The following is a 13,679-nucleotide window of genomic DNA, read 5'->3' on the forward strand; positions in this document are numbered from 1 at the left end:
AGTTAGGTGTGTTTCTGTTTTTATGCATGTAGGTAGAAACGTGTATCTGTGAGTATATTTTTGGTGGAGTGAGTCATAAAGGTCTGAAAATAGGTGTGCCTCTTGGTTTAATGACAGAGGTTCTGATGCCTTCATTTCCCCTCCGGATAAGAATTTGATTCTTGAACTTGTGATTCAGTCGAAATGAAGTACAGGTTCGTTCCCTTTAAAGCCTAAAAAAAAATCAAAAACTGTTGGCGACTCAACCTGATGTCATGTGATTGATGTCATTGTTGTGGGCCCTCATAGTCTGAACTGTTGTCAAACACAGAGAAGGAAAGTCACACTGATTACTGCAGCCTAGTTTAACAGTCAGTCATAACTGCAAAGGAGCATAAACACAAGCCAAGGGATAAACAATCCTGTATGGCGGACATTTTGACACATCACGTTCTCTCTCTGGTATCACCTAAAGAGCAATGCAGATCGTTACCAAGGCCTGCTATCTAAAATGCAACAAATAAACAAAAATATGGAGTGCATAATGCATATTATTCACAATATGATGTTTTTAATGTTTAACACAATATGTTTAGAACATGATCCTCCGCTCTCCTGAACAAAAAGAAATGCACTTTTTGCACTGGCTGCTTAAAATGGTGTGAAGCATGGACATTATATTCAGGCCTTCATCCAATGAGTAAGATGTACACATGCTGAGTGAGAATCACTGGACACTGTGAGTGAATGAGAAATGAATGTGGTTTGTATGTGACTTCTGGTGTTCCTGGAGCGAGCCTCAAGCGGACCCTCGATGAACTGCAGGATTTTGCACTTCAGCAATAGCATTGACTTCATTTTTCAACACCTGAGGTTGCCGCTTGTATTCAACAGTATGCCAGTAGCAGCCATCGTTTATAGATCTGTAATTCGTAGCAGACCTCCTGTGATATAAGATAGGAGTTTTATTCCATTGAACCAAGTATGACATTTATAGTGCTGTATGTTGGATCTGAGGCTGTATGGTGGACCTTCATGATACTGATGTCTTTGTCAGTAAAATCCAGTTTAAACTGGCTTGTATGTTGCATGGGTGTATCCTCTGTGCAGGCAGGCAGGCTCATGAGTGTGCCTATGTTTAAAGCACTCTGCAGGACGTGTTCAAATTACCTACTGGAAAGTGCTTGAAGATGTGCTTGAAGATGTGCTTGAAGATGTGCATGTGGGTGTCTATGAGTAGATCTCATTTGTGTCTAATCAGGTCAGCAGTCTGCAAATTACCATTGGTGTGTTTGTATTCTGTGTATGCAGAGACTGCAGAGCTCATGTCTACTGAGAGAACTCAATTCAGCCGTCTATTTTTATCCAAACTTCGATGCAGAGCGAGTGTAAAGATGAATAGCATCATAAAACTCTTATTGAAACTGAATTATCCACATGAGGCACAGATGAACAGACGCTTAATGTTTCAGAACCGACGTTACTGCTTATCCAAGCAGCCGGTCAGCACTCATAAATCACAGCTGAATTCATCCTCCACATTTACAACTATTTTAAAAAGTTGCTTTTATCATGCCACAAAAGTTTTACATGAACAGCTCAGGTCACCCTTTGTTGGGGCCCTGTGTTGATGGTGTAGTTTCCATCCTGCAGCACCTGACGTTTGCCTATCAGCAAGTTGAAGATCCAACTGCTTTAGGTAAAGATTATCTTCAAGCTTTTAGACAAGTCTGCAGGTGTTAATTCCCACTCCTGATGACCTTCTTGTGGCGGGCCAGGCCAGACGGACTGGGATACTAATTCATGGACATGAACCACTAACTGTGTTGGCTGACTATGTCCTTAGTTCTACAGTCAGGAAGAAGATAGGCCTGCACACTTGCTCAAATGCAAATGCTGCAGAAGACCTCTGTTGTGATCAATTCAAACTTTTTGTGTGTGCAGGCCTATCTTCTTCTTAAGTCTGCTGATTTAGCACTGCCTTGCACATGCATGATGTGCGTATAACTACCTCCTTCTTCTTAGTTCTACATTTCACATTTAGTTAAACCGATGGTAAAACAGTGTAACACAAACGTTTATTCACCTGTCTCAAAATACCAATCTGTCCCAAAAACAAAAAAACCCCACTGTAAAGCAGTTTTGACTCAAAACAAATGTTCTTTTACTCCAGCTATAGTCACTCCACAGCTGTTTCAGAGAAACCAGTAAGTAATTACCAGTTTTTGACTGGTTGAAACATGCTGCCTTCAATGTTATATGGTCGCTCTGTTGCACTCATTAATATGATTTAATTCCTCCACAGAGAGACGTGCTCACTGTGTTGCCTAAGGACTGTTTTGTCACACTGTTATTAGTCTGGCTGCTTAGCTAGCCATGCTGGGTGTAGACTAACCTGCTTATTTATATTTACTTATTTATTTTATTTTGAAGCGTTTCGCTGCGACAAGGCCTTTTCTTTTTCTTGTTCTCTCCCTCTCTGCTCAACCTTCTTTTCCTGTCACATATGATGATGCGTGCATTCATAGAGGTCTAATCAGTCAAGACGTAAGGCGGGAACAAATAAGGAGGTTCCTGTCTGAGAATCTGGAATATTTAAGGAATTTATTAAATATAAAGCTTTTTTTTTTACAAATCTGTGAAATCTCTTTGCTGCCTAAAGAGGGGAATAATAAGATTACACTAAGTAACTCAGAGATTGTTGGTTGTCATCTCCTGAAACTGGCACTCACCAGTTGAAGCATCAAAGAGCACCAGTGCATGCTGGGTACAGACTACAGAGTGACTGTGATTGGCCTGCCACAGATCAGAAGCAGATGTCTTTCTACAATAGCGCACTTTATATTTTGAGTTTAATTTGTGTGAGCAATTCACTTTTGTAAATACTGTCAGACCTCGCTGGACACCTCCATTGATTCTGCCACCGACATAAAAAAAAAATCCAAAGCTGGTAGACAAAGAGATTCCATTATGATAACTTACTATTGAGGAAAAAGTCATTTTATCAGGATGATCTCCGTGAATCAAAAATTGATCTCCAGCCTCTGCATTCATAGCAGTGCTATCTCACTTTAGATGAGAGCTCGGCTAAGAAAAGTATTTGTATTTGTTTTGCAGAATGTGCTGAAAGAGGTTATCTAAGAGCAGCCAAAGTGAAGTCCAATCCATACAGATAGAGTCCAGCTTACAATGGCTGAGCTGCTTGATTTAGGCTTAACACTCAGTCATCCCTGCCTTAATGCTCCTCTGGGCCGTCTAGCGCATTAGTGCCACTGCATTAACACATCGATGCTCTTACCCGAGACCGGCAGGCCCAGTAGACTCCGTGCCATCCAACCGTCCCTGCTGCACCACAATTATGTAGCCCGGGTCCATAAGAGTTGATCCTTTGCACTAGCTGTGTTCAAAGTCGCTTTCAATCGTCAACATTACAGATAGTAAGCTTCATGCTCTGGAGGCGGACAGAGCCAAACGATGGAGCTGAGGGACTGCAGCCACTCTCCCATTAAAATGATTCCACTGTCATGTCAGTGCCGTCTCCTGTTTCCCCCCACAGAGGGTTGGAAAAACAAGTGACTTTCTTTATTGATGCATGAAGCATTTGGACAAAGATTTCCATTGGCGGCCCCTTTACCTGAACTTACTTCAACATTTTAAAGAGAATTCACAATCTTTCACGAGTTTGTTGATATTTTAGGTTTGCAGGATTGGTAATTCTGCGCCACACACACACCACACCACACATGAACGAGTCAATTCAACTCAACAGAAGGTTGATGTCATATTCTAAAATTCAAGAAATTGAAGTATCCCTGCTTTAGACTGACCCCTATGAAGGCAACTGCTTGTGGGATAGTTCTCCCTCTCGTCCACCCTCTCAACAGACATTGCACAATTGTGTGTCAACAGGAATCAAAGTCTTTTGTGTGTCTGGCTCGGGGTTCTTCTTGTCTTCTGGTTCCCTGATGTCCTCTGCAAGGCCCTTTATGTAACCCTCTGTTGGTTATTATTTTGCAGTGACCTCCATCCATCCACAAAAGATTAACATTTCTATTCATGTTTGTTTCATCACTTTGGTTCAAAACAAATGCTACTCTGAAGTTCAACCTTCAAACCAACCATAAGCAATGAATCATTTCATCACTGTTTGCTTTGAATTGACACTTTGTAAGGTAACTGTACAGATTAATAAAAGGTTCTGCTTGAGCAGCGGTTTTTTGAAAATGAGTCTACTAATGCTTCAATGTGCCCTTTTATATAAAGTTGTTTTTTCCCAGCACTTGCATTGGATTTTAGCTTTTGATCACTAGGAAATGTAATATGAGAGGCATACACTAAGCGCTCACACATTTTATGATTCTTCAGTCTTAGAAATTACACACCACATTTGAACAGACCTTAAAATACGAAGTTATAAGATGGGACCATTTTTTAAACATTTTTTTATTTTTTAAACACTTCAGATAGACTCATAACTGATAGAGCATGCTTCTCCTTCAAATAGAAGAAAAACTGTGATGAAATAGTTTCTATAAATGATAGAAAAGCTTTGTAGAATCCATTAACTCTCATTGAAGGGGTTAAGGAGATTACCCTTCAAGCAATGTTGATAAGAACTACTTCAAAATGTAAGGGAATAACCTAGAATTTGGTGTGTGTGTGTTTTGAAATGTTTGTGCTGTTCTGGTTTTATCTCTTTATATAAGCTTCCTGAGCTCTTGTTGTACTCTGAGTGTGTCGACTGTACTGTTCCTGCATGATGCTGCACTCTGCAGAAGCCCCCTTGTCACTCCAAACTATGGATGGGACTCTTTCCTATTTTTGCATTACTGTTGGATGGGGGTGGGAATCTCCAGGAAACTCACAATGCGACTCTCTCTTGAATCTTTCAGGTCCTCGGTGGGCGTCATGGAACCTCGGAGTGTTCATGTGCATCCGCTGTGCGGGCATCCACCGCAACCTGGGGGTCCACATCTCCAGAGTCAAATCTGTCAATCTGGACCAGTGGACTCCTGAGCAGATACAGGTATACACACACACACAGGGCCAAACACACACCTTCACAAATGCTTACACCAGCAGGGAAGTACTATAATAAATGCTTTAGTATTGTTTTTACATTACTTTACCTTTCCTACATTCCCATGGATTCAGGCTGTAGACAGCAGAGTGTCTCTGTTTAATAGATGATAGACGAGAGCAGGATGTTAAAGTTAGACCAGTGAACACTGGGAACAGGACAATAGTTGCCATCACTTTTCAAAGTTAAACTTGATTATGCATTAGAATTTACAGCCATATATTAGTTTGAAAAACCATGTCCAACTTAGACAACATCAAGCTAATAAATGTGGTGCATCAACACAGTGTCTCTTAAAAAAAACAAAACAACAAGAGCAGGTCTTCTTACACATGGGGGTGGGGGCGGGTTCGACTCAGTGTTCATCGTACTTATGGAATATAAAGTTACTGCGAAGAAAAGATGAGGGTTCAGAAAAGCATTGTTCAGTACATGCTGTACTGCTGTGTACTGTCACATGGACAGTAGATTGTAGGGATGCATGCACACACACACACACACACACACACACACACACACACACACACACACACACACGTTAATGGAATCCAGAGAAGTGTAATTCTTCTGTGTATGGATGTGTTTTGTGGGTAACTAGCATGTCACATTGATTCAATTACACACAATAAATCAGTAGGTGTGTGTGTGTGTGTGTGTGTGTGTGTGTGTGTGTGTGTGTGTGTGTGTGTGTGTGTGTGTGTGTGTGTGTGTGTGTGTGTGTGTGTGTGTGTGTGTGTGTGTGTGTGTGTGTGTGTGTGTGTGTGTGTGTGTGTGTGTGTGTGTGTGTGTGTGTGTGTGTGTGTGTGTGTGTGTGTGTGTGTGTGTGTGTGTGTGTGTGTGTGTGTGTGTGTGTGTGTGTGTGTGTGTGTGTGTGTGTGTGTGTGTGTGTGTGTGTGTGTGTGTGTGTGTGTGTGTGTGTGTGTGTGTGTGTGTGTGTGTGTGTGTGTGTGTGTGTGTGTGTGTGTGTGTGTGGGAGAGAAACTCACTTGAGCGTGCCAGTAATTTATTAAATCATTGAGTCTTTAATGCATCCAATTGTTCGGTGTGTGTGTGTGCGTCTCTTTAAGGCAGTGCAGAGCCATCAGCTGAGTGTGAGTAGAAAGGCTCTCACTCTGAATGTTAATCACTGTTTTCAATGACTAATTCATTCTGGATGGCTGATTATTCCGACTCCATCTCCCCCACTCCTGCTATCATCACCCCATTTATCACCCTCCTCTTAATTTAGCCCAGACACATACGGCCAGTGTGTCTATCACTCTCTCTGTGTGTGTGTGTGTGTGTGTGTGTGTGTGTGTGTGTGTGTGTGTGTGTGTGTGTGGTGTGTGTGGTGTGTGTGGTGTGTGTGGTGTGTGTGTGTGTGTGGGGGAAGGAGTCAGCCAGCAATTTGAGATGAATACAAATGTGATGTTTGAAAGAACTCACTGTGCGTGTCTGACATGTTCTCAGGCATTTTACCAATTGCCTTGCTTGTATTGTATTTTTTAAACCTTGGCCCTACTTTTAAAACTTTTACATTTATGTTTTAGCCTCTAAACGTCTAATAGATGTGGAAGTGCTCCAGTAGACTGTTTTAACTGGCAGTCGCTGAGAAAGGTGTAATGGCTGCAACCTAATGTCCAGGACAAATGTTCCAAATCAAAGAACGTCCACTTAAGTCTGGCTCAGACTGCAGGAGTTTTTAACCTTCCTGATTTTGAATTCGGGTAGCATCACACACAATCCTAACAGATTTTATTCTCCATAATCTAAAACATGCTAACACTATAAAATATGAAAATCGTGGCACATCACAGAATACAGGATTATCGTGCCCGACGAAGGAACGCACCACCTCACGTGACCACAAGTAAACAATGGAGCCGGCAGTTCAATTTGGGATTATAATGCTTTGTGCAGAGAGGAAAAAACATAAAAAAAAAAAAAAAAAGTTTTGGTAGAAGAAATGTCTGGGTAGACGCGGACATGGGTTGTATATTCTTCAGTGAGAGCTGGAGCGGAGGTCATATTGTAACTCTCAGATGCATTACAGTTGTCCTTCCCACCTGTATGGGTTGCATCTTGCCGCCGGTCGCCACTACTACACTTATTATTGTCCTCCTTCGTCTTTCTCTGTGATATTACTCACACACGACTTCTGCCAGAGCCTTTCATGATGTAATCGTCAAGATTTTAAATGCTAAGTATCAAAAACGTTTGAAATAAATCAGGGCGTCCCCGGGCAGATTGGGAACTTCAAGATTGGATCTAATTGGTTCCGAGCAGCCTTGAGTCGAGATTATCGGGAAGGAGGAATCGGACCTTAAATCTGCCTGATTATCCTGCAGTGTGAGCCTGGTTTAAGAGGGCTTGTTTCTGCAACTGAATTATTTTAAGTGTCTGACAACATAGCAGAGAGGATCCCTTAAGATTAAAGTCTTTTTTTCTAACCATAAGCAGCAGTTATATTGCTCACCTCAAAGCTACAACACACTATTGACAGGAACTGTAACTTTACATTGCTAAAACGAGTTGCTGGTCTACAGATTATTTGATTTGTTGGTCCCCAGATGCTTAGACTTGAAGATTCTTTCAGTCATTCTTTTACTTTTCTGGTTAACCCGGGCTCCACCACAATGTCTGTACAACACACTTACACGCAAACAAACACCAGACAGAGGTTGTGGTAGACCACAACAAAGAGCTCGGTCTATCTTTGTAGGGATTCTTTCTTCTTTTATGTTGTCAGACACTTACAATAACAGCCTTGTCCTGTCAGAAGCAATAACAAGAACTTTAAGTGGGCTGACTGTCTGCCATGATCACATTCCAGCCGTAATGGTCCACTCTACAGCTGCCAGCTGATGCAATCTACTCAATTTATATATATAAAAAAAAGAAGTCATTTAGAGCTAGTGGCAACCTTGGATGTTGAAAGTATGAAACAAATGGTTGGAAAAAAAAATGCAATTCCTTGAGTGTCTGCTTAAGGCTGGCTCCAAAAGCCACAGAAGTTCCATTAACACCCCATATAGAAATGCCCAATAAAATAAGGATTTTTGAACTTTTTCCTTTATTTAGACAGGACAGCGATAGAGTAGGGAACTTGGGGAGAGAGTGGGGAATGATGCAGGAAAGGACCCACAGGTCAGACTAGAACCCGAGCTGCGGGCTTTGACGAATATAATCCTTCTTACACGTCACTGAGACTACAGCCATGTTTTATACAGTCTACAATTTAGACCCCAAAATATGAAGAAAAAAATTGGACCATGGATTAAAAATACAAGATGGACTATTTAACACCACATTCATGTTTCTCTCCCTTCTTTCTTGCAGAGTATGGTGGATATGGGAAACGGCAGGGCCCGTCAGCTGTATGAAGCCCATCTACCAGAAGGCTTCAAACGGCCACAGACGGACCAGTATCCTTCTTAAACATGCTCTCTCTGTGTTGGCCTCACACTGTCTATTTACTGTCCACACCAGTCTTTCAAAGCCAAGATTTATTTACATAGAAGCTCTGTGTGTCACAACACATGTCACTACACATTGGTGTAAAAACTCCCTGTTCTTCACTGCTGGCATATAAAGTGCTTCTCACACTGCATGCACATTAGAACTACCTGTCAGGATACGTTTGGATGAAGCCCTCTGTTTCCATACATGCCAGTGTTGATTTACATAAAAGGTCCCTTCTTCCCCATATATGTCTACTTATGTTTACATACACATTTCAAAGCTCCCAATGTCCCCTTAAGTTTGCATAAACATTGCTCACGTCCCCATTGGTATGTTACATGCAAATAGATAAATGACGGGGAAAAGCTACATGGATGATAGAAAAAAGCCCTCTCGATTGTCTTTTTTCATTTAGGATTAATACCATATCCTTAATTACTCTGGATATGAAAGTATGGACATATTTTACATTTGTGTAAAACTAACATTTCCCTATCAGAGAACAAGTTATTCCAACCAATTATTAACCGTGCAAATAAGCCAGCATGTAATTTATAAAAGTGTATAGAAGACAAAACCATCTGTCTTTTTTAATGGAGTGAATGTGGCTGCCGAATCCAATTAAATGTGGTTGTTGATACATTAATCTTTTAAAGAACTGTAGTTAAATCAAAGTGATGCAGTTATTTAAAGCTGCTGCTCCCACTTTTTAAAGGAAGAATGTGTGACTTTTGGATCCAGTAGATGTCGCTCTTGAGCATGAAACAAAAAAAACCTGCTGTTTGGTGATGTCATCTATACTAGGCATGCACCTGCCACAACGCTTAAACGTCTCGACTCTGTCTACCACTCTGTGTTAAAATTTATTACAGGTGACCCCTATGATACACATCACTGTATCTTGTACAACAAGGTTGGATGGTCATCTCTAACAGAAAGACGTGATATGCATTGGCATCTTTTTATTTATAATGCTCTCACAGAAAAATGACCCTCATACCTGACAGAACTGATCCATCTCTCAACTGGGCGTTACCAGACACGTTCCTCAAGACGTTTACTGTTGAATGTTCCTCGAGTCAGATCGGAACTGGGAAAATCTGCTTTTTCTTATTCTGCACCGGACTCTTTGAACAACATTCAGCATCTTCTTGAGGGAAATTAACTTTTACCTTTTGGGCATTTTAGAAACCTGATTCTAAGACTCCCAACCTCTGTTTACTGTTTTACATAAGTGTGTTTATTTATTGCAGTTTTGTACTCGCTTACTTATCTTAGTACATTTTAGCCTTTTTTAGACTGATTTTAGCAATCTTGTATTATCTGTCCCCTGTTTTTCTTTTTGATTTAATGTCTGTTTTCTAATTATTTCTCTAATGACTCGATGTCATTGTAGATGAGGGTTGCCCCTCAATGATCTTTCGAGTATAAATAAAGGTTGAATTGAATTGGAAAAAATGGCTGACAGGATAATAATGACATTTAAAAAGGAGTATACAGCCATAGAAATGCAGCGGAGGAGCCTTTTACATGTAGGAATTGAACGCAAGGCTGCAGAACACTCAACTTTATGATTACATGAATTGAGAATGTAATGCTGCATGTAACTGACATCTTCACTAATTAGATATCTGACTTAAACTTTGCAACAAGTCCCTTTTTAAAAATAGGAGAATATTGGTATTTTAGTCAAATAACAAAATGCAGGTTGGCCTTTAAAAGAACTGAACAACTGGGTTAAAACTGCTATCATGATTGAGTTTCCTATTAGTCATGCATTACAACAAAGCATTTGATCAGTTGAGCACTATTTGAAATCATCCCTGCAGTCCTTTGTTTTCTGTGTAAAGACGACAAATTATAACAGCAAACTATCAAACTCATCTGCATCATCAACCTCCACTCTGTCTATGCACAATACCAATCATTTCCCACATTAAAAAATAATTGACAGGCTCTCCTCGTCAGCAGCACTCCCCAGGACACCTCCAGCAGTGTCTGTGTATACAGCGATGTTACAGCACTTCTTAGTTTGCCCTTTTCCAGCATACACGACGAGACAGCTGTGTGGTAAACACAGCAGCATATGTTCCTGTTTCCACCAACAGACTGAAATAAATACTCTCCCTGCTTGAAATGCTGCTCTAATACCCTATCTTGTATCTGGCAGGCCCATTTGTGCGGGTGGTCATCATACTTCACTCTTTTGAAGTCCATTAGTCGTTCTGACAGCAGCGCCGCTGGCTGAAAACAGCAGATAACAGACCCGGGATTAGAGGAGCGAGCGCCTGAATGTGCGTTAGGTTTTTTTTTTCCATGTGTTGTTCTGTGTTTATGGACACACACCACTTTGGCCCCCCGCTATTTATTCTGCTTATGTATTTAAATGACAGCATGGAGTGTGATTCCAAGGACATATTTGCCATCTTGTTTTAGACACATTAGTGTGTGTGTATTTATGATGTTTTTGTTTCAGTGTGGTACTCTCAGAGTTGTATTTGAAGTTGTAGACGGGGTTAAAAAACACATTCCTGAGTAGTATCTATCTTTCGCTCCATTGTCTTGTTTGGCCGTGGCTCTGTCACAGTGGCAGCATGCTGAGCAATGCATTTCAGACCATGCCTCCCAGTATCGTTTTCCAGCTCCTCCAGGGGAATCCTGAGGCTTTCCCAGGCCAGATGAGTGCTGGATCCACCCAGGGTCTTCTCCAGTTTGGACATTCCCATAAATCATTCAAAGGAGAGCACCCAGGAGGCGTCCTAATACAATGCCCCAAGCACCTAAACCAGTTTCATTTTGGTAGGAAGGAGCAGCAATGCTCCGGGGGAATCGCCACTCTGCCGTGGAGGAGGGGTTTGCATGACTTCACTAACTTGGGAGCCGTGGTTTCTGTGCGGTAGCCCATGGAAGGGTCACCAACTGCACAAATTAGAAGCTCCGAGGAGGATTTATTCAACCTAAGAAGGGAAAGCCATATCTGGTAGAAGAGCTCATCAGTCAGCGTCTGATGGCTGAGGGTTGAACCGTGGGGCCAAGCTGCCCTGAAAGCCAACCAACTGTATCAATCGTTGTGGGGGCTGGGGGCTTTTTCAGTCAAGCAGAAGACAAATGTAGACAAAGAGCTGGCCTCAGGATGTGAGACGTCTTCCTAAATATATATAAAAAGCTATACCAGATTTGTTTCAGAGTAGCCAAATCACGCGTGTGTTCAGATCTCACGCTGTGGGGGAACTTCTATTCAGTCTTTCTTATAAGTGGGTTTCACAGGAAGCGGTGATGTTGTGGTGAGGAGGTCTGCAGACAGTAGAGATGCCTTTGCCAGATATACAAAGAAGACTCTCTTCCCTGGCATCAAACTACAGATATCTATCTGTGGTATTTCAGTAGATGCTGTAGCTAGCTGTTACAGTCAGCTGTGAATAAGCTATGGCATAGCTACAGTGACTGCTAGTCTGCTCCTAGCTACACAGATACCCATGAACCCACCTGATACAGGAGTTGTGTGATTCATGCCATTCTTATTGACTTACAGTACATTAGGTCTTTTCATGCATGAATACACGTTGAATCTTCTGTTTTGAAGCTGTTATGATTGTCTTTAATTTGATTTCTGTGGATAAAGTTGGTATATCTGGTGTTGTTGAAACATTGATCATTTGGGAAGAAGTTAAAGAAATACAAAAATAATGTTCAACACAAAAACAAAACTTGTTTTAATCAGCTGTTTACAGGAGGAATCGGAACAATGTAATGCATGTTTGTGGCTTTAAGGTAAATAAGGTGTTGCTTTCAGACCCTTCATCGTTTCGGTTGGTAGTGTCCTGAGAAGAGAAGTCCTGTTTATCCTTTGTCCTATTTATGATGGACACGTTTGTTGTCTATCACATTTTGCTCAACAGGTATGCTAATAGCACAGAACACCTCACTTTAGATAAGCTAGTGTACAGCTTTAACCGACCTGTCCATGTAGGTTGCAGCTGCATTACTGTGATTGGTTGGATTCATATGAGATACGAGATGAAGTTAAAACAGAACCAGTCAAACAATTGATGCAAAACTTTCATTTAAAATGTTCTTTTTTTAAGCCTTATGTTTGCATTAAGCCCAAGATAAAACCTGCAGGAGACCTCAAGAAAATTGTATCTGTTTGTGGTCATCTTGATGAAAAATGAAGTCACTAATATCTTTAGAAAACGAGTAGAAAGTCAGTACTAGAAAAGCAGACTTTTCATAATGTGTAGGATCCTTTTTTGTCTTTTTGTTTGTAATTGGAATGCTTTGTCAATCAACAGAAACCAGTTCAGCTGTAAGGTATCTATCTGAACAGAGCTGGACATTATGTCAAAGGTCAGCCCTTTGTTCATATATCAGCCTCTCTTGCTCCATGTGGTGCGTTTTGTTGTTCCTTCTATGTCGTATCATCCGTCTTCATCTTTGTCGAGCTGTGCTGCATATCGTGGCATAGCAGCCACAACTGTTGCTAGTCAACAGCATTAAATAAGTGGTGTGTTTGACATGCAGCTCCAGCAGCCCGCTTCTTCCAGCCTATCTCTGCGTGTGCGTGTGGTCATCATTTTCCAGTCCTTTGAGATCTACAACTCAAACTGACAAAAGTGTCGCTGCTGAAAGGGGGAGATAAGTGAAAGCGGGATCTGTTGTGGCTGGGTGTAATGGTGGTCTGGGTTTGGGAGTGTTAGTGAGTTTTAGTTGGTGTGTCTGTCCATTATGGTGTTTTGACAATAGCATCGTCTACATATTGTCTCATTCATCAGAGCACCAGATCAATATCACCATTTGAGAGCAACATTTATGAAACCTGATTTATACTCAGAGAAACTCAGGAATGTTTTCAGGAACATACTTAAATGTATCTTTGAGTTATTTTTCACAGATGCTTCTAATGGCAATTTGTGGCATTTAGATTTGTATTGCAGACATTGTATACTTATATAGGTCTATATCTGTAATCAGGATGATGCATTCAAAGACAAAAGGCTTCAGGGATTTGATTGAAATCCGCTTTCATTTCAGCGTAATAGCTGTTGTGGATGTAGCATAAAGTTTCTTGAACAAGTTGTCAACAGGGGATTAATAAAATGCTGTTATTTCTCTGCCTTTAAAATAACCTGATGTACCTGATGTCCCTATGTGCAGGATCAGTGTCTCCTTCATTGGTCAC

At 41.1% G+C, this 13,679-nt stretch overlaps 1 protein-coding gene across 8 annotated transcripts in view; it reads left to right on the top strand.

Annotated features, from left to right (window-relative positions):
• LOC132975902 (stromal membrane-associated protein 1-like) overlaps nucleotides 1–13,679 on the top strand; it is a 97,639-nt gene that overhangs the window by 10,505 nt on the left and 73,455 nt on the right. For all 8 annotated transcript variants that reach the window (XM_061040773.1, XM_061040768.1, XM_061040766.1 and 5 more), the window contains exons 2-3: nucleotides 4,872–5,005; nucleotides 8,378–8,463. In XM_061040773.1, coding sequence (XP_060896756.1) covers nucleotides 4,872–5,005; nucleotides 8,378–8,463 — 220 coding nt within the window. The remainder of the gene's footprint in view (nucleotides 1–4,871; nucleotides 5,006–8,377; nucleotides 8,464–13,679) is intronic.

Source organism: Labrus mixtus, chromosome 6 (assembly GCF_963584025.1).
Source record: "Labrus mixtus chromosome 6, fLabMix1.1, whole genome shotgun sequence".
Taxonomy (NCBI): Eukaryota; Metazoa; Chordata; class Actinopteri; order Labriformes; family Labridae; genus Labrus; species Labrus mixtus.